Source organism: Zonotrichia leucophrys, chromosome 3, assembly GCF_028769735.1.
Source record: "Zonotrichia leucophrys gambelii isolate GWCS_2022_RI chromosome 3, RI_Zleu_2.0, whole genome shotgun sequence".
Taxonomy (NCBI): Eukaryota; Metazoa; Chordata; class Aves; order Passeriformes; family Passerellidae; genus Zonotrichia; species Zonotrichia leucophrys.
In genome coordinates, this window is record NC_088172.1 from 17,195,943 (window position 1) to 17,214,000 (window position 18,058).

General features: G+C 39.0%; 1 protein-coding gene across 1 annotated transcript; it reads left to right on the top strand.

The window, feature by feature from the left end:
* The first annotated feature begins 2,346 nt into the window (after window positions 1-2,346).
* Window positions 2,347-17,905, top strand: CFAP206 (cilia and flagella associated protein 206). Its single transcript, XM_064710111.1, has 12 exons — window positions 2,347-2,512; window positions 3,792-3,875; window positions 4,177-4,267; window positions 5,317-5,505; window positions 5,762-5,920; window positions 6,386-6,594; window positions 7,305-7,424; window positions 9,839-10,037; window positions 10,759-10,896; window positions 12,855-13,048; window positions 14,065-14,208; window positions 16,683-17,905. The coding sequence occupies exons 1-12, from the start codon at window positions 2,405-2,407 to the stop codon at window positions 16,911-16,913; spliced, it is 1,866 nt and encodes a 621-aa protein (XP_064566181.1). The 5' UTR covers window positions 2,347-2,404; the 3' UTR covers window positions 16,914-17,905.
* The last annotated feature ends 153 nt before the right edge of the window (window positions 17,906-18,058 follow it).

Here is an 18,058-nt window from a genome sequence, read left to right on the forward strand (position 1 = left end):
TTTCAGGAGGAAGTGTTGCCAGCACTGCTTTGAGCACCAAGGTTTATGACCGACTTGAAATTTGCTTTTGTAGGGAGAGAACTGGCACTGGCACCTTCTCTTTCTTTTTCTAATCCTCGAAACTACATTCTTCTTCTCCTCTTGCTCCTCCCCACCTGCATCTGCAGAAGAGCTGATTCTTGAGTGATTTACCAGGAAGCACAGACGAAAATCTTTGTGACCCTAAGCTCACTAACAGCAACACACTTCTGCTCCAGGAAGGGTCCCAAAAGCTTCTCATCCAGCAATTTGCAGAAAAAGAGGTCCTACAGATTTTTATGCTCTTGATGAAAGTCTTGCTATAATTACTGAGCTTAAGGGTACAGAATTTTAAAAATATCAAAGAGGACATATTAAGAAGTCCCATTAGCTGTGCTTCTAGAATGAAACCTAAGACTTCACAATGTCTGTTGCAGGGTTGTTTTGGTCCCTGTTCCACAGACCTTCCCAAAGCATTTCCCATGGGTTATGCTGGCACTCCTTGCACTGTATCTTTGTACACACACTGACAACATAGATGTAACCCTGCAGCTACTTGCCAGGTAGCATAGTATCATCTTAATTTTACTGATAAGAGTGACTTGTCTGAGGTCACAGTGGAAAAAAATTATCATCTTGATCTCCTCATGATTCTCAGTGGAGTTCCCTCTGTCTGACAGTGTAAATCAAAGGGAAAAAAATTAAATCAATGGAAAACTGGTGTAGCTTTTCATCTGTTATTCCTACATTCCCTGTGCCTTTTGAGCTTATTAGATTGCCTTTCAGGGACATGGCTTTTAAATTTAATTAGCATGCTATTACTCTTTCCTCTATCTGACACAGAAAAGTTGGAATTAATTGCATATTGACTAACTGAACCACTTACAGCAAGGCAGTGCATTCATCCAGTGGTGTGCCCACTGGTGTGTGCAAGAACTTGGGGCTCACTGGGCTGCTGCTTGCAGGCTGTGGCCTGTAGTACTTGCAGGCACTGCACCGAGAGGAGCTGCCACCTCCAGCAGCAACCATGAGACCTGAAAGCAAAGATGGCTCTCTTGCTTGTGTTGCAAAGTTGCCTCATCTGTGCTGCCTCTGCCTGCAGCACTCATTGTGTACCATTCACACATTTTGTTTGTACATGTATGTGTGAATTTATCTATGTATTGTATGCATTTATAGCTGTGTAAATACATTTATCTGTACCGGGTCTGGCTGGGATGCAGTTAGCCTACTTATCAGCATTCCCTGTGATGTTGTGCTTTGGATTTTTGGTGTGTTGTTAGCACACAGGTGTTTTGGCTGTGTGCTTGCTTGGCATGAAGGTTTTCTTTTTCCCACTCTGCCCCCCTCAAGCAGAACATTCATAGAGCAGTTTGGGTTGGAAGGGCCCTTAAAGATCACCTAGTTCTGACCCCCGCTGCCATGGTGGGGGGATATATATTGTATCTATGAGTATACATGGGTCTAGAGGAGGGCCATAAAAACAATGTGGGGTCTGGAACATCTCTCTCATAAGGAGAGACTGCAAGAGGTGGGCTTCTTTAGCCTTGAAAAGACTGAGAGAGGATTTCATTAATGCACATAAATATCTCAAAGATGGGTGCCAAGAGGATGGTGCTGCCAGACACTTTTCAGTGGTGCCCAGTGAGAGGGTGAGGAGCAGTGGCCATAATCTAAAGCACAAGAAGTTCTACCTCAACATGAGGAAGAACTTTTCTACACTGAGGGTGGCAGGGCCCTGGAACAGGCAGCCCAGAGAGAGCTCATGGATCTCCCAAACCCACCTGGACACATTCCTGAGTAACCTGCTCCAGGTGACCCTGCCTTGGCAGGGGGGTTAGACTGGATAATTTCCATAGGTTTCTTCCAACCCTAACAATTCTGTGATATTAAGGTATATATACGGTATGTATGTGTCTTTATACATACATATGGATGTATATTTAGACACAGCTGCATACAGCCATAGCTGCAGACGTCCACAGCACAGTTTGTGTGCGTGCCCAGACACTCACACCTGCGCTCCTGTGCCTCCACTGCCGCGTCCTTGGGAGTACATGCAGGCGTGTACGTTCTGCACACACACCGCCCCATCTATCCCGCACAAACCCTGTCTCCCTGCGCTCCGCGTGTAAATCCCCATCCCCGCCTGCCCTCGCCGCTCTCCCGCAGGCCGGGCCGGGCCGGGCCGCGTCCCCATGGCAACGCCCGGGGCCGCGCTCGGCTCCCGCCCGTGGCCAGCGGCCGGCGCGGGGACAGCGGCACCGGGGAGCTTCGGCGGCGGGACAGGCTGCTCAGCAAGCGGCGGGCTCGGGCCGGCAGGGACCCTCGCTGCAGTGAAACCTCGCTGACTGTAACCCGGTTAGGGCCGGCGTGTTTGGCCAGCATGGCCGGCGAGCTGACCCAAAGTGTCCTCAAGAGAATAATCCGCCAGGTGGGCCTGGAGTGCTCTGCCCAGGGACAAAGCCTCTCGGAAACCTTGGTGGCCTTCATGGTAAGCGCGACAGGAGGCATTCAGGGGCTGGCGGCAGCTGGGGCTGTCAGGGGTGACCTGAACTTGGAAATACCTTGGTTTCCCATTGCCTGCAGTGAGGTGTTTTAAAGGGGCACTCAGCCCCAGTATTGGGTCCTAAAAACCTGGAAAAGTATTTTATTCCCCTGAAATCTTATGGGAATATAATGCTTCAAGGAGGCTGCAGGTCCTGAGTCCTGCAAACTCTCTGAACTCCAACTGGAGCTTTCTTCTGCAGGCAGATAAACCATTGTTTTCTTTCAGAAGTGAAAAAGAGAAGTTTTACCAAGTTTTAACAACGTTTCTTCACACTCTCATAAATGAACCTGTGATGCATAGGTGAATGTTTAATGCAGCAGCTATATTTATTCTTCTATGTTCACCTCCTCCTCTTGTGATGGATAATTTTGTTTCTCTGCTCAGATAGGGCCAGATACTATAAATAGGCTGAATATTTGAAGGAATTTGCTTTGATCACATTTAAAGCGAAAATTTAATGAATTCAATCTCAGTATTGTCCTTGGTAGACAACTTTAAGTATCCTAAAAGCATTTTACATTTTGGCATCTCTTAGGAGACACAGCACTGCTGCAGAATATAGTCTGGATGTGCCTGCAAAGCTGTGTCTGAATAAAGATGGGCTAGATTCTTTTTTTGTTGAAGATCAGCTCTTGATAAACTTGTATATAAATGTAAATGCTTCACAGCAGTACTGTTAATATGCTATTTTTTCCCCTAAAGGTGACACTGCAGCTTTAGGAAAAAGATTGGGCTCAAAAGCAGTATTAATCAATTAATCAGGAAAATTTTAATGAGTAAAGAATTTGTACAAGTGGCTGGCAAGACACCTAGCATGAACACCAATTGCAAACATGCACTTATTTTCCTGCATGTAGAACACTATGGGGTTTTTTATTCAAATGGTAAATGTTTATATCAATGCATATAGCACCGACTTAGAAGTTTATAAACAACCATGATGGATTTTCAAAAAAATGTTACTTAAGAAAATATTTTTCCAAGTAAATTTTAAAGGAGCTATATTTAAATATTTGTATCACTTTTTTTTGTGCCTGAGAACTGAGATTGAAACTGGCAAGATGTGAAATGAAGTAATTTGTTTCATTATCAAAGACTGAAATGGATAAAAAAATAGTAAAGAAATATTAAATGCATCTGAGATATTTCAGAAAATAAAAAGTGAGTTGCAAAGATGATATTTTGGGACATAAATTAGTATCTTTCTTTTGGCAATCTCTAGGTGAAAGCTGTTGTGTTAGATCCAAGAAATGATTTTAATATGGATCGAAGCCTTACAGAAAACGATATCCAGGATCTTACCCAGGTAATTCTGACATGATGTTGAGAGTTATTACTTATTTAAGACTACAGCATTATTTGCTCTCTGCTCCTGTTAACTAAAATTACATGAACATTTTCAAAATTTGAGTGCTGCTTTATTCTCATGGCTCTGTAGCTAAAGACTGGACTATGTTTCCATAAATAAATGCCTTAGAAAACCTTTATATGGAGAAAATGGTAGTGAGGGGGCTCTACAGCTGTTGTGAAACCTTTAGTAGATCACTGTCAGTTCAGATGTTTCCCCAGAGATGAGAAAGAACTCACTTCTCTGACTCTCTTTTTAGCTCTGTGTTACCAGACTGCTTGACACAACAAACCCATCCCTAAGCACAATTAAGATGCAAGTTTACTTTGATATGAACTATGCAAACCGAGGTAATTTCAAATATGTTTTCATAGAAGTTGATGCTGAGTTTATAAATTAAGAATAGTAATTACTGTTAAATTAATCCTGTCAGTAAACAAAATAAAATCCCAGGAGAAATTTACTGTACAGGAGTCTGATGTTTCAGTATGGATATAGCAGGGAAAAGTGTACATTAGATTTGAGAGTACACTCTTCTCATGCTGTCTGAGAGATTTACTGAATATAATGTATGAGGTTGCTTGAGGACACTTACACTCTCAGTGGTTAGCTGCCTTCAGCAAGAAAAGCTTGCACCTGCACCTGTGTGTCTGAAGGCCCTCAGAAATCAGTATTTTATCAATATCCCTAACTGGGAGATTTGAGTAATCTTGAACAAGCAGTTACAGCTTTAGCTGACTACGTTTTTCTCCCATTAGTAGTAATTTCACATGATCTGAGAATGAGAATGTGAAAATAAAATGAAATGGAGAAAATGCCTTTGCTGTAAGTGTAATTCCTGATCTCAAAGGGACAGTGGAGGCTGGCTGGGAAATAGAAGACAGAACAAGCATAGATGTGAAAAAAACATTGCTCTGTGGGGAGATAATGACAATGTTTTCCTGTTAGCATGGATTAAAACTAAAAACTAGCAACATGGGGAGCTTCTCCTAAATTCTCTGAACTCTATATGCTCGGTAGCTCCAGCAAGTTTTTGAGATCCTGAGGAGTGTTCCAACTTGAGCTTGTAACTTCAGGCGTCTTTGAAATATTGTGTGTGTGTAAGTTAAGGCCTCCTACAGTCAGAGGAGTTCAGAGAGCCAGAGACTTGCTGTCTGGCTTGGTCTGAACGGTTCTCAGGACTCTACTGACTGATGTTAGTCATGCTAATTAACATCCCATTAATGTTTAACTCTGCTGGTTTTAATTCTAATGATGTGGTACTACAAACATCTCTTTCATGTACCTGTGCTTCAGAAACCTAAAGCTGTGCTCTGACTGTGGAAATGAATTACACCCTCTGTATAGGGCAAATTTCAGAGGATTTGGATAGCACTTTTTAAGTGTCCTTCTTTCCTAGATGAATTACTGAGTGAGCAGGAGCGTGTTCTGGAAGGAAAAGTGGCTCCTGTAGTTAGAGCCGTCACTGAGAGTGGTCCACATACACGAGAAGAAATGGAGAATATGTATCAAAAGATTGTTGCCTATGTGCTGCTGAGATCTGGCCTGGGATCCCCAACAGATATTGAGGCTGTCAGGGAGGTAACAGGTCAGTAAACCCCCAGCTGTGAAACTGGGCTTTTCTTCTTGAAAAAATAAAATTTCACTTCCTCTTCACTGATATTTACATACAAATGGGGTAAACTGTGATGAATGCTTGCTGTCCAAACTGTCACTGCTTAGCCTTGAAGTGTAAATTTCCCATATATTTCCTCCTTTTGTTTAGGAGAGGCTATTTTTGCTTATTTAATGATTTTCTTTTCTATTCCCTCATATTGAGGGTTTTCTCTCACTAATGCTTACAGCTGCCTTGCAGAGTATATTCCCCCAGACAGAAATGATTACTTTCATCTCACTCAGTAAGAAGGACAAAGAACAACAGCTGAAAGATCTTGCCATGCTAGTGACAGGGATTCGTTTGTACAACAAGCAGTGCCAGAGAGGAGGAAGCTGCATTGATGACTGTAAGTAAACAACTGCATTTGAGCTGGGTATTCCCAATTCATTCTACTGGACTTCTTCACTGGAGCTGCTCCAATAATTTCCCATCTCAGGGAGGTGTGTTATTGTTACTGGTATTTTACAAATTAGGAAACTGAGAATTGAAAATTGTGCAGATACTCTCAGGAAACCCATGTCAGTTGTAGCAACAGAGTTGCATCTACCATAAAGCAAGTTTTCTCACATTCCTTGACTTGACTGTGGTATTTCCACACCTGTAATTCTAAATATTTGCAACAACCTGACTAGTGAGATAGGGTGATTTAATCTGGTTTACAAGTATTTGGAAATGCATGAATATAAGAACAAAATGTAGAAATCAAAATTTAATTGGAAGACCGTTATGCTCAAATATTGCACTTTAACCATGTGATAATGACTTCATTAATTCCTTTTATACACATTTCATATTTATTCCACATGACTAGTGCCAGAGATCCTGAGCGAAGCCATTCCCTCGGCTACGCGGACTCTCGACGAGCGTCTGAACTCCTGCCAGCTGCTGGCCCACCAATACACAGCCCTGCTGGAGGCCATGCAGGAGGACCCCCAGAGCTTCTCCCAGCTTAGATTTCTTAAATTAAAAGAAGCACTATTCAATGTGAGACAGTATGAAGCCTTCCTTTGCATCCTTCAGGTGAGGTGTTATATCCTCTGGACTTCTAATGCAGGTGGAATGTCTTCAAGTTACCTACTTGCACAGGACAGAAATATAAGGAAAAATATTTGGAAATAAATGAAATAAAATAAAATATATCTTTAGATAAAGAACCAAAGATTGTTTAGCTTTGAAAATACCTTTAAAATCATAGAGTCCAACCTCAATGAGCCTGGCACTGTCAAGTCCACCATTAAACAGTTCTTTGCATACTAATTCTCTGCCCCAAAAGGCATGAGGAAAAAAATCTCCTTGATCAATCCTTAAATTCTCAGTTTTAGTCTGCAGACACCCCCAAAATATATGGAGTCATCAAAAGTCTTTGGACAATACAATTTAAATTCTTGTTTTATTACTGAAGAGCTTTTCATTTGTCTTTAGAGAAACTGCAGTTTTTTATTAGTCTTTCCTGTATAAGGCATTGAAAAAATGTACTTTTTTTTCTTTTTGTTCTCTTTATTGGGAAAATCCAGAGGATTTTCTATAAAAATTGGAAGTTTATGTGTGACCGAAGTGCCTGAACACCTGAACATTTGAGGAAAAATGTATTCTGTGGATAGCTAGAGTACATTTTGTTCCCTAAAACAATCGTTCTGAAAATAGTTGAAAGAAGAGGCCCGGGTAAATACTTGTTACTAAATACTTGATTTTTGGAGTGTTATACGTTTTGCCTGTTGTTCTCTTTCCAGTCTAATGCAATTACAAGTGCTCAAGAAGTTGAATCGTTGGATGCTCAGTTTGAAGCAGCAATGATGTTATTGAAAAACACAGTGCAGGATAAGACTTCCGTAGAGTCCAGAGAAGTTTTTGTAAGTATTATGAATAGGAAACTCATTACTTCTTCAGTAGAAAACATTAATAAAGTAAGATACTTTGCAGGTGTGTTTTTGAGTAGTTTATGTTTAGCAAGAGGCTACAAATTTTCCCTATATTACAATATCAAAAATCTGTGATTTTTGAAGGGACAGACTTGCTCTTAAGGTAGAAGACTTGCTCTTAAGGTAAAAAAAGGTAAGGTACAAAAAGGGAGCAAAGGAATTATATGGTATTTTACTGTAAGTGTCTTGAGTTGTCATTATTTGTAGATTTCCTTTTTTATGTGTGTATATATTCTTTCCCATTCATTGCAGAAACTGTAAGAACATAATGATTGCAGAAAACAGCACAACAGAGTATGATTATTTTAAAGTTCCCTCACATAGCAATCCCTGTAATTACAGTATGAGTCACTGATAAAATTTTTCTGAAGAAACTGGGTTTCTGTGATGGGTGTCAGCCTCTTTTCCCCTCCCAATAGCTTCTTAACCTGTTGCCAAGTTTCAGTCACATTTGTCAGAGTCAAAAGATCTCAAAATATGTAATTTTCTGCAAGTTTTATGGGGGAAAAATAAGAGCAACTAGAGACACACAATTAGAGTGTTACCAAGATCAGGTCTGAAATGAGGTTTGTGTGCTCTCTGGCCAGTGAGCAGCCACTGAAGGATTGTGATTCTGTACCATTGCACCCTTGGCTGGGAGCTACAGGACATGGGAAGGAGGTATTGGGGGAAAGGGAATGAGTGCTGTGAACTACAGGTATTATGAGGGAGGCTGCTTAATAAGCCCGTGAAAACCTGGGAATATTATGCTGGCATGTTATAAAGGAAACAGGAGAGAAATACGCTAGAAACCAGCTTCATTTAAATTTGCTTTTCTTGTAAGAGCTCATTATTTTGTGTGATTTGATTATCATTCCAATTCCTTGTGGTTGGCTGCTGCACCAGCATGCAGTTTCATGCATGTTTTAGGTTATTTTTTCACATTCTAAGCTAATTATTAGAAAGGAAAAAAAAGCCTACTGCGGAGGAAGAGGAAGATCATGACCCCCACCTACTCAGAGTATTTTTTACACTTCCCATAAGAGCATCCAAGCTGGAAACTCATGGGAACAGCACTTGACCTGAATGATCCAAACTTCAATTTATGTATGCTTTTGATTTTACAAACCAGATGTTCTTGTTTGGAGAACATTTTCCCCTTTTGTCCAGCTACTCAAAGCAGTTTTTCCTCTTCTGTATCTTTGTGGGGCTTGAGTGACTGATATATCTTACCCTTTTCCCTAAAAGCTGTCTATTGTTGTTTGCTGCCTTCCTGGAATTTTTTTCTCTTCTGGTTGGTTAGTTGTTTTGACTTCTCTGCTGAAGACAAAATATATAATGCCTTTCAATTTCAGATCCTTTTCAGGAAGAGATTTTTTTATTAACACACTATTTAAATAATTTTTCTTGTCTTTGGCTTGTTGCCAACAAGCTGGATCCTCTACAAAGGTGGAGATACAGGGCATTTTGTCTTTTAAAAAGTATAAGATAAGGCCTATATTTGTAGCAAACACTTGTTTTAGGAAAAGTAGTATATTTCATTAATATTCTTTGTTTATTCTATTAAGAATGTTTTTGATCTTCCTTTAGTTTCTTCCATTTTTGTAACCATAACATTTCCACAGCATTAGCAATGCTGATGAATTTCAGAGCTGGCTCTATTGGCTGCTCTTATGATAATGTTGTTAGCATGCATAAAATGTGTGGTTAAGTGTGCATTTCAGATTGATTGAATCTCTTGCTGTAAATGCTCTCTGTGTGTTTAGGTGTAACAGGGCACATTTTATGTCACTGTCATTGACAACAGCATTTAAACTTAAAACTTATAGGCTGCTACTTTATGTGCCTACACCTGTATGCCAACAGCATGTCAGTGCTGGGAATGGCAGCCTCCAGTTTTGCCTTGAACCCTGGACAGCTCTGGAGAGGCCTGCATCCCTTCCATTTGAGACACATGGTGGCCTGGGGCTGTGGTGCCAACTCACTCTGGAAGCAGGGCAGACAAAATAACAAACCTGGTAGTTTGTACAGAGGTGTGGTTTTACCTACTTTGATAATTAATCAGGTGTGTTCCTTCTGGTCCTTACTCCTGTACACCATGTTTTCAGTTACAAAACTGTATTGTCAGTGAAGTGCTAAATTCAAAGCATGGTCACAGAGTACATTTATTTGAGAAAGGCTCTGAAGTAAAATATAGAGAAGTACAACTCTTACAGAGTCCTGAGTTCCCCTGGAATTTCTGGTTGCTGAAGGCCTTGGAGATCAGCCCTGCTTTGTTCATAGCTGAGATTGTTGTGCACAGTGCTTGGGTTACACCGTAGACATAAAACAAATCTGTATTTCAGATAATTTTCTTTATGTTCCAGCCTCTGTTTATGGAACTTTCTAAGCTTTGGGCCGGCTTTCAGGATGAAATGCTACTGCTAAGCTTCCTCACAAATATGGCTGACAATCTGCAACAATTCTTGGAAATCCAATCACAGCTTTTTCCAGAGGAAATGCTAACATCTCTTCTGGAAGGAGTGACTGTGAAAAGTGATGAGGAAAGGATAAAAGAAACCATGGGTATGGAAAGTTGAAACTTTTTGATTTTCCTTAATTTTCCAAGATTTTGTAGTTTGAATTTTCTTTACAATAGGTGCTTTACAGAAGGAGTGCTATATTGATTATTTACTACTCAGAATTTGCACAGTAAATTAAAATGAGCCTTGTAGGGTATAGATTTACATTTTCATGTAGCGTAGCTCGTGATTCTATTTTTACATATAAAATTAAAATAAAGTTTCTAGATACAAATATGCCTTACAAAAATTTCAGAATGATCAGAGAATATATTTTTAAAAAAAATTTTTTTGAAGTGTATTAATGTCTTTTTATACATTTCAGAACTTTGGAAATTGAGGGGTAGAGTATAAACAAAATGATTTAACAGGGCTTTGGTTACCAGAAGGGATTGTTTGTAAGATGGTATCCTCAGGAACCAAGTTTTATGCCAGGGCGTTTGTAATGCATGTGTGGGTGAAAACAAAATCAAAGATTAAACTATTGTCTTCCTGTTGTTGTCCCACATTTTCAAAGAAAACTAATGCTACTAAAGAAGGTTCTCACAGAACTGATTTTCAGTAGGTTTGCTTTCAAGGCAGGACGAAATTTTGCCTTCTGGGATCTGGGCACTCCAGGTCATCCTGTGAAAATCAGAGTAATCTGGTCATCCTGTAATATCATTAGCTTTTAGACATCTGATATTTTAATATTGAAGTCCTTCCTTTTTTTTATCTTTTCTTAGAAACCAGAGTGAATGTTTCTGATTTCACGAACCAAGAATGGCTTTTTCCAGAGACTACTGAAAACTTTGATCAGTTGCTGATCCAGTACCGTGGTTTCTGTGCACATTCAATTGGTGTGAAAGGTATCATCCTACCAGGTATGCTTTGTGGTTAGATATTTTCCATACAATATATTTACACAAGGATTAGGAAAAATGTAAAGGCATTCTGAATGCATCCTCTTATGTCAAAGCTGGAATACTGTTTTTCTACATTTGCAATTTTCACCCCAGGTAACTTATTTCCATTGTTAAAGTATCTTTTTTAAAATACACAAATAAACTGCCCTTGGTAGAAGGCAGGATGGCTTGAAGAGGAGCAAGGGCAGAAACAAGATGGGATGGATAAATGTTTCTTCCTGCTCTGTGTGTGTCTGTATAACCTACACTGCAATTGAATACAGGTTTGGTTACTGCTGCTAATGTGCTGTAGTGCAGGCATAGGGAACTGGCAATTCCTTCTGTTTTGTGCATCCATATGTGTAAACATAGCCATTCATGCTTACCTCATATGTATTTTAAATAGTCATGACAAAGTACTAAAAATCTTTCCTGAAAAGAATACAAAAGTGCACTTGATTAAGTCAACTAATTGTAGGAATTTTTGGTCTCTCTAGGCTCATCTGTCTTGAAAGTTAGCCTTACTTCAACTATCCTAGTTCATGTTTCCCATCTTCCTGTTCCTTTCTAGAACCTGTCCATATATAATTTTTTTAAACCTATGGGAGTTTGGGAAGAAAGTACGGCCATTTACTAGTCAGTACTAAAGAACAGATATTTTTATGGCAATGTAATTTACTTACACTTAGTACTGCACATGAGAACATCTGTCCTTAGTTGGATTGAAGGTCTCTCTAGCCCTGTATCTGATTACTGCACATGGACGGTCATGAACACTTTAAAATTATGAGAATTCAAGTCAGAGTGATCTTTCTTTAATTATATCCTTTCAATCCTAGCAGTTGGTGGTTATGGGATTTCCTCTGATTAATGTTAAGTCTGTAACCTTCTGTTGAATAATCCTTCAAAGAGGTTTTAATTTATCTAATTGATTCTGGAATCCATCTAGAGTTTGTCATGGGATATTCTTATTCTCAAGAGCCCCACAATTATAATTATACATGCTATGAAAAGGTACCTCTTTTTGAGATGGTTTTAAGCTCTGGCTTGATAATTTCAACGAAGACTTGATAGTCCTTCTGTTAGGAAAATTACTAATTAGTAATTTTATATTGCACACAATTCATGGTTTTATAACCCCCTATCATATTATCTCTTTTTTCTTTTTAATGCTGAGGAGGCTTTCTTCTTTAATCCCTCCTTCTATGAAAGGTATCACAAGCCCTTGATCACCCCTAGCTCCCTTTTACTTGTTCTGTTGTGTTGGAACAAAATGTATTATTACAAATATTATTATAGGTTGTTACAATATTGGTTTTCTTCTCTTCCTCTGTTTGCATACTAATAATTCCTTTTTTGACTGAGTGTGTTCAAGGTCTGTGATGATTCTGGTCTTTCCTGGGCAATGACATCTGAAGCCCAACCTGCCACTGTCCTTGAAATCAGTTTGTGTTTTCCTGTATAAGTTATTTGGCCTTTATTGACACTTCATTTTCTCTCTTAATTTGATGTTTGGCTTCCCAGCTGCTTTATCTGCTTCTTCAGTTCATGTCAGAGTCATGCCCTTTGGTATAACTGCACTACTGATCTGCAATCAGATATTTGCTGAACATTTTAGGGGAAACATTTGAGGGTAAAGACTGATTTCTTATGCCTTTGCTATATGTGTTTTATCTGTTGTTTTTCTGAGACATGCACCTAAGGCATGCTTGATATGAACTGATCAAAAGCAGTTTTACTGACCTAACGAAATAGAGTTTTCTATGTTTTAAAAAAGCTTGCTTTTAAGGGTTTATACTGAGTTCAGAAATGAAGGAAGTGAAACTAACTCGAGGCAAACACAGAATCTTGATTACAAATGTCTTATTGGATATCATACTGTTCACTATTTTGATTTGTGGGGCTTATTTTGGGTTAGTTTTTCTTCTCACTTTTAGGAAATCCTGCTATTGGAATTTTGAAGCACAAGGAGAAATACTATGTTTTCAGTTCAAAAGAAGATGCATACATCTTTGCTAAAGATCCAGATAAGTTCATTCAATTGAATATAGAAAAAGCCAAAAAATATGCAGAGCTAATTCAACTGCTTGAGCTCCATCATCAGTTTGAATACCTTGTTCCACATGCACAGGTACACACTGCCCATGCCTCTTGCTGAACAGCTGCTGGGTCACTGGTTGGTCTGTCCTTTCTAAAAGAGAACAGATGATACCTATCTTTAGGAAAGAAGTAAAATCCTCTGCCTGTCTGAAGCTCCATCTTTTACAAGTCTTCAGAGTGTTGAAGAAATGTTTCTACTTAGTGTCATTCTCACCTTATCTATTCAGAGGAGAATATGTAAATCCAAAGCACTCTGGCAGTGGCAAAAGCTGCTAGTCCATAGCCTAGGCAGGTCTTGTGTCTGATGTTTCTTTTCCTCATTGCTGCAAAAGTAGCTTAAAGGACCAGTAAATAAATGCCACAGAAGAGATGTCAGATATCACATTAAGTGGAGCTTTAGCTCAGCAGTCCATCCATGTGTACTGGATGAGGGTGTAGTTGTATCTGGGGACAGAAGTTATGGAACATATTAAAAAATAAAAGGAGAGTCACCAATAATGAATGTGATGGTGTTATTCTGGGAAATTCAAAGACTTGGTTTGGATTTATAGGCAACATTCTCTGTGATCCACTTGTGAATTTTAGATCCCTAGCAGTGGAAAGAATGTAGTCTTGAACTGGCCCTTGGTTTCAAATATAGTTTATATCCCAGCTATAGCAGAGATGTGTGCACTTCTCCTAGTTATGATTTGTGATTTTTAATCCATTCATGAAGACAAACTGGGGTGCCTGCATCATAAAATACTGGTGATGGGGCCCATTTTTTCTAAAATCCAACAATTAAGCACTCACTCGGTTGGCAGGAGCCTGCAACTCATCTGTGGCCTCTGCCTCAAAGGTTTTCTGTCAGAAATTAAATCCACCAGGTGCTAAATGTTTTCCTTTTAGTGGGGGCATGGGGAACAAAAATATTGTTGAATGTAAAAATAATTATCCACTTGTGGTTTGCAGGTCTCTATTTGCTTTTAAAAAGTACCATACCCATATGCTATTTCTGTGTATTCTTCTCAATGCCTTGCTTGGCTTTGGTTGTTTGTTTTCATCCAGGTCAGAAAGGCAAGCACAGGTTCAACGAAACCACCCCAAAAACGTGAGAGTGGTACTCAAACTGATACTCATATCTTGCCTCCAACTATTGTGAGATCCTATGAATGGAATGAATGGGAACTGAGAAGAAAAGCTATAAAACTGGTTTGTACTGTTATCAGATTTTCATTGTTGGATATAACAAATTTATAATAAATTATTCTTAATTTTTGTTCCTTGAAACATAAATCTAACCTTTTAGTCAAAGACATATACTTCATTACAACTGTTCCAATCTTTTTTCTAGATATTCTCCTTATTTTTAGACTTTTCTCACTTCTTACATATTTTCCCTGTTTTTTGAGCAGTGCTTCCACTTCTATATCTATTAATTTCAAATTTTTCAGTTGCCTTCTTTATGTAATAAGAGTTTGTTGTTTTGAATTGAATTGCATTGGATATTAAGGTTGTTCTACATTCAAATCAATTTATTTGGTTGAAGATACTACTATATAATTTCTTGGTGAGAAAAAGCCAAAGCAAATGTTTGTCATACTATCAGGATTTTCTGATGGATTGGAAATCACAGTCTGTCCATAGAAGGTTGACCCCATATGTACATTAAAACTTTTAAATTAACAGTAAATATGTCAGAAGCTTCTTTCTAGGGTTTGCCAGCACATGTAGTTGTCAAGGTGTAACACCTGATTTTCAGATTCAATCAAAATAAACAACTTGTGAGTACGGGGAATATTGCAGTTAACAATATCAACTGAACATATAATACTAAAGGTTTTTTTTTTAATTCTGTGAACAGATGCATTGTGGAGGTCTGTGGCCTACTGGGCAGCCTATTTCCTTCCTGTTTTCCTTTTTGCCATGAAATCTCTAACATTATGAAAGGAAACCAAAATGTTGGACTGAGGAGTCTTGCCAGTGTTGCTAGCTCATAAAGGATTCTCAGAAATAGTTGTTACTGAGGTATATAAAGAAGCCAGTTAGGTTTACAAGAAGCCTAGCTAAAAGCCTCTTTTGCTTCTGTAAAGGACAAAAGTACATAAATAAATATAAGATGTGGTCAGTGGCTCTTCAGCATAAGCAGAAGTGGATATTTTCCATTATCTGGTCATGAAGACCATTCAAAAACAAATTTGTAGCTCGTTAGTGTGAAATATTTAGAAAAAGTACTTTAAAGTACTAAGGGTATTCTAGTCTCAGCTGTGCAAATGTGAGATTAGTGATATGGAGCTGAAAGAAAAAATCCCAGATGCATGCAAAAGTGCTTTGACCATGCTAATTTGTAATATGGAGATGATAAAATATTTCATAACAAAGTGATAAAATAACAGAAATAGTTTACCAGTGCATCAATGCATTTGATACTTCAGGAAAACATCAGACATATTTGTGGGTTTTGTTAGAGGATGAGCTCACATGCCTTTGGTGTTTTTTGTGTTGTTCATACTTAGCCAAAAAACTTGTAGTGGTATGAAATATTAAGCTATTACTTTGTTAGAAAACCTATATGCTGTTAGAAGTAAAATTTTTAGCTCACATTTGTTTCTCTGTGCAAGCATAGTTCCTTGTAATAGCATACATTCCATCATTAAAACCCTTGGGAAAAAAAAAAACAAACAAAACAAAACTTAATATATTGTCTTTCTTCCCATGGCATCTTCTCTATAAGTTCCTTATTGTTCTTTGCTGGATTCTGCTTGATGATTCTGCATTTAAGATTCAGTTGTAGATTAAGGTACCAAAATGTGCCCACATTTAGGTGCTTCACCTGCCATTCCAGCAGAGAGAGACCTCAGTGGTGGAGGCTGGAGAATATTTTAACTTGCCCTGATACAACACTTAGGACATTTGGCCAGCTGTATCACTCTCCAGCTCCCACTGACTCCAGTCTTCACTGACTGGACTGGACTCCAGGGACTTCCTCACTTACTTGGAGGGGCCTGAGTTCCAGCATGAGACTGTATTTTGGGTGTTTTGAGGACAACATTATATCATAATTTACAGTGTTTTACATTATTGCTGACACAGAAGGCTCAGTGGAATAAAGGAACATTTATTTGTTTCAAGTGCTGCTTTGGAATATTAACACTTTGTGAGAAGTAGTTTTGTTGTTGTATCTATGCAATTTCTGTGAATAACCAGCTTTAATCATAAATTGCCCTAACTTTTACCCCTTGTCAAGGGGTTAGGGTTAGGGTTAGGGTTAAGGCATTTTTTCACTTTTATCTGATACTTTGTGACACCAACCTCTAAACCTCATCACATTTGGCAGAAACCAGACAAAGACTGGAAGCACTTGTGATGAAAACATTTTATTCTAACAAAAAAAAAAAAAAAGGTGAAGCATTTAACAAAGTTTGAAGGACAATGACCAATGATATGAAATTATTAAGAGACTCATTTAAAATTGTGTGGGGCACCTAAAGTGCTGTTCACACATCCTGTTAGATGAGGATTTACCAAATCACAGTCACAACTGTGTATTGACAGGAGGGTAAGGTGGGCCATGTTCCAGGTTTGTGAAGCCCATGGATGTAAAATAGACCAACACTCCTGAGTATAACCTGGTGCTAAAATGTTCAAACAGAATTTTGCTAATCTGATTCTTTTTGTGTCTTTAGGCCAACTTGCGGCGCATGTTAACTCATTCCATGCAGACTGATCTCAGCCACATGAGGAGGGAGAACTGCACCCAAGTGTACCTGCCAAAGGAAGCTGGCACCCAGACCAAGCGAGACAACTCAAGCAATGTACCCAAACCCCAGGTGTTCTTGAGAGGTCTCCGAGGAGGATCATCTCCCACCACACATATGGTGGCAGTAGACTTAACAAGGCCACTGGATGAAACTTAAGTGAAAATGAGAAACCTGAAGCTGCATCTTGAATGTGTATATAAAAATCCTGAATATATGTGAATTTAGACACTAAAGATTTTGCTGTGTCTGTTGATTCCAGGAACAGTTGGTCTGTTTCATTTATCTTATCTGTTGGGACTGCTGACTAGCATTAAGTGACAGAAGTGATAAGCCTGAAGCACAGATTTTAAATAGCAGTTTAGAATCAAGATGTTCCCAAGGACTTTCAATTCCAACATTTAAATATGTAGCATTCTGGGATTTTACTGACGTTTTAATGCAACAATTGCTTGTTGAAATACTGTCTTTAAGTGAAAAAACTTTCCCCAGGAGAGTCACTCAAATGTCACAGCTCCAGCCTTAGAGCAGAATTGTCAAGAAGGCAAAACCAACAAAATGAAACCCGTCTGGGTCCTTGGGCCTGTCTGTTTGTGCTGGCATTAACCCAGCCCAGTGAGTGCAGACCAAGGCTGGGAGGTTGACAAGAGGGCTTCTGTCTTGGGTGGTTCTGACACCCTTTTAGGTCTCTAGCACTTTCTTGGCTAAACAATGTACTGGTGAGCACACTGCAAACCATAGAACCTGACTTCAGGGGACCTTTTTGAAGCTTTTGCTTGTGTTTGAAAAACTAAAGCACAACAGAGAAAAAGTTTTTAGCTTTATGTCACTGTGGCAAAGAATTATGTGCCAGGTCTGATCAATGCAACTGCAGATGGTATTTCTGTGTGTGAAAACACAAATTAATGACAATAAAGACTTCCTCAAGCTGCTGTCTGCACAATGTCCAGGTGCACAACTGTGATTGCATAGGGTGTGCAAAATCTTTTTTGTGTGTGTGTGCATTGTGATGCGGTGTGGTTTCCTGGCTCGTAGCTAGACAAGATTGTGACAATGAAGATTCAAGCTGCTGAGTGATTTTTCTGTGGCATTGTGCAGGATAGCACTAAGGTATTTGGTTTCACTTTTAAAAGTTACACAACAGGGACTAATCCCCAAAGCATTATTAAAAAAAAAAAAAAAGGAGCGTAAGGGGAGCACTAAGAAAGAACTTGGCTAAATTGTTTTTGACTACGTGATTTGTGATTTTCTCTCTTGGGAAAATAAACTAATCAGTAGCAGCTAGATGTGCTGCTCCTCCATGT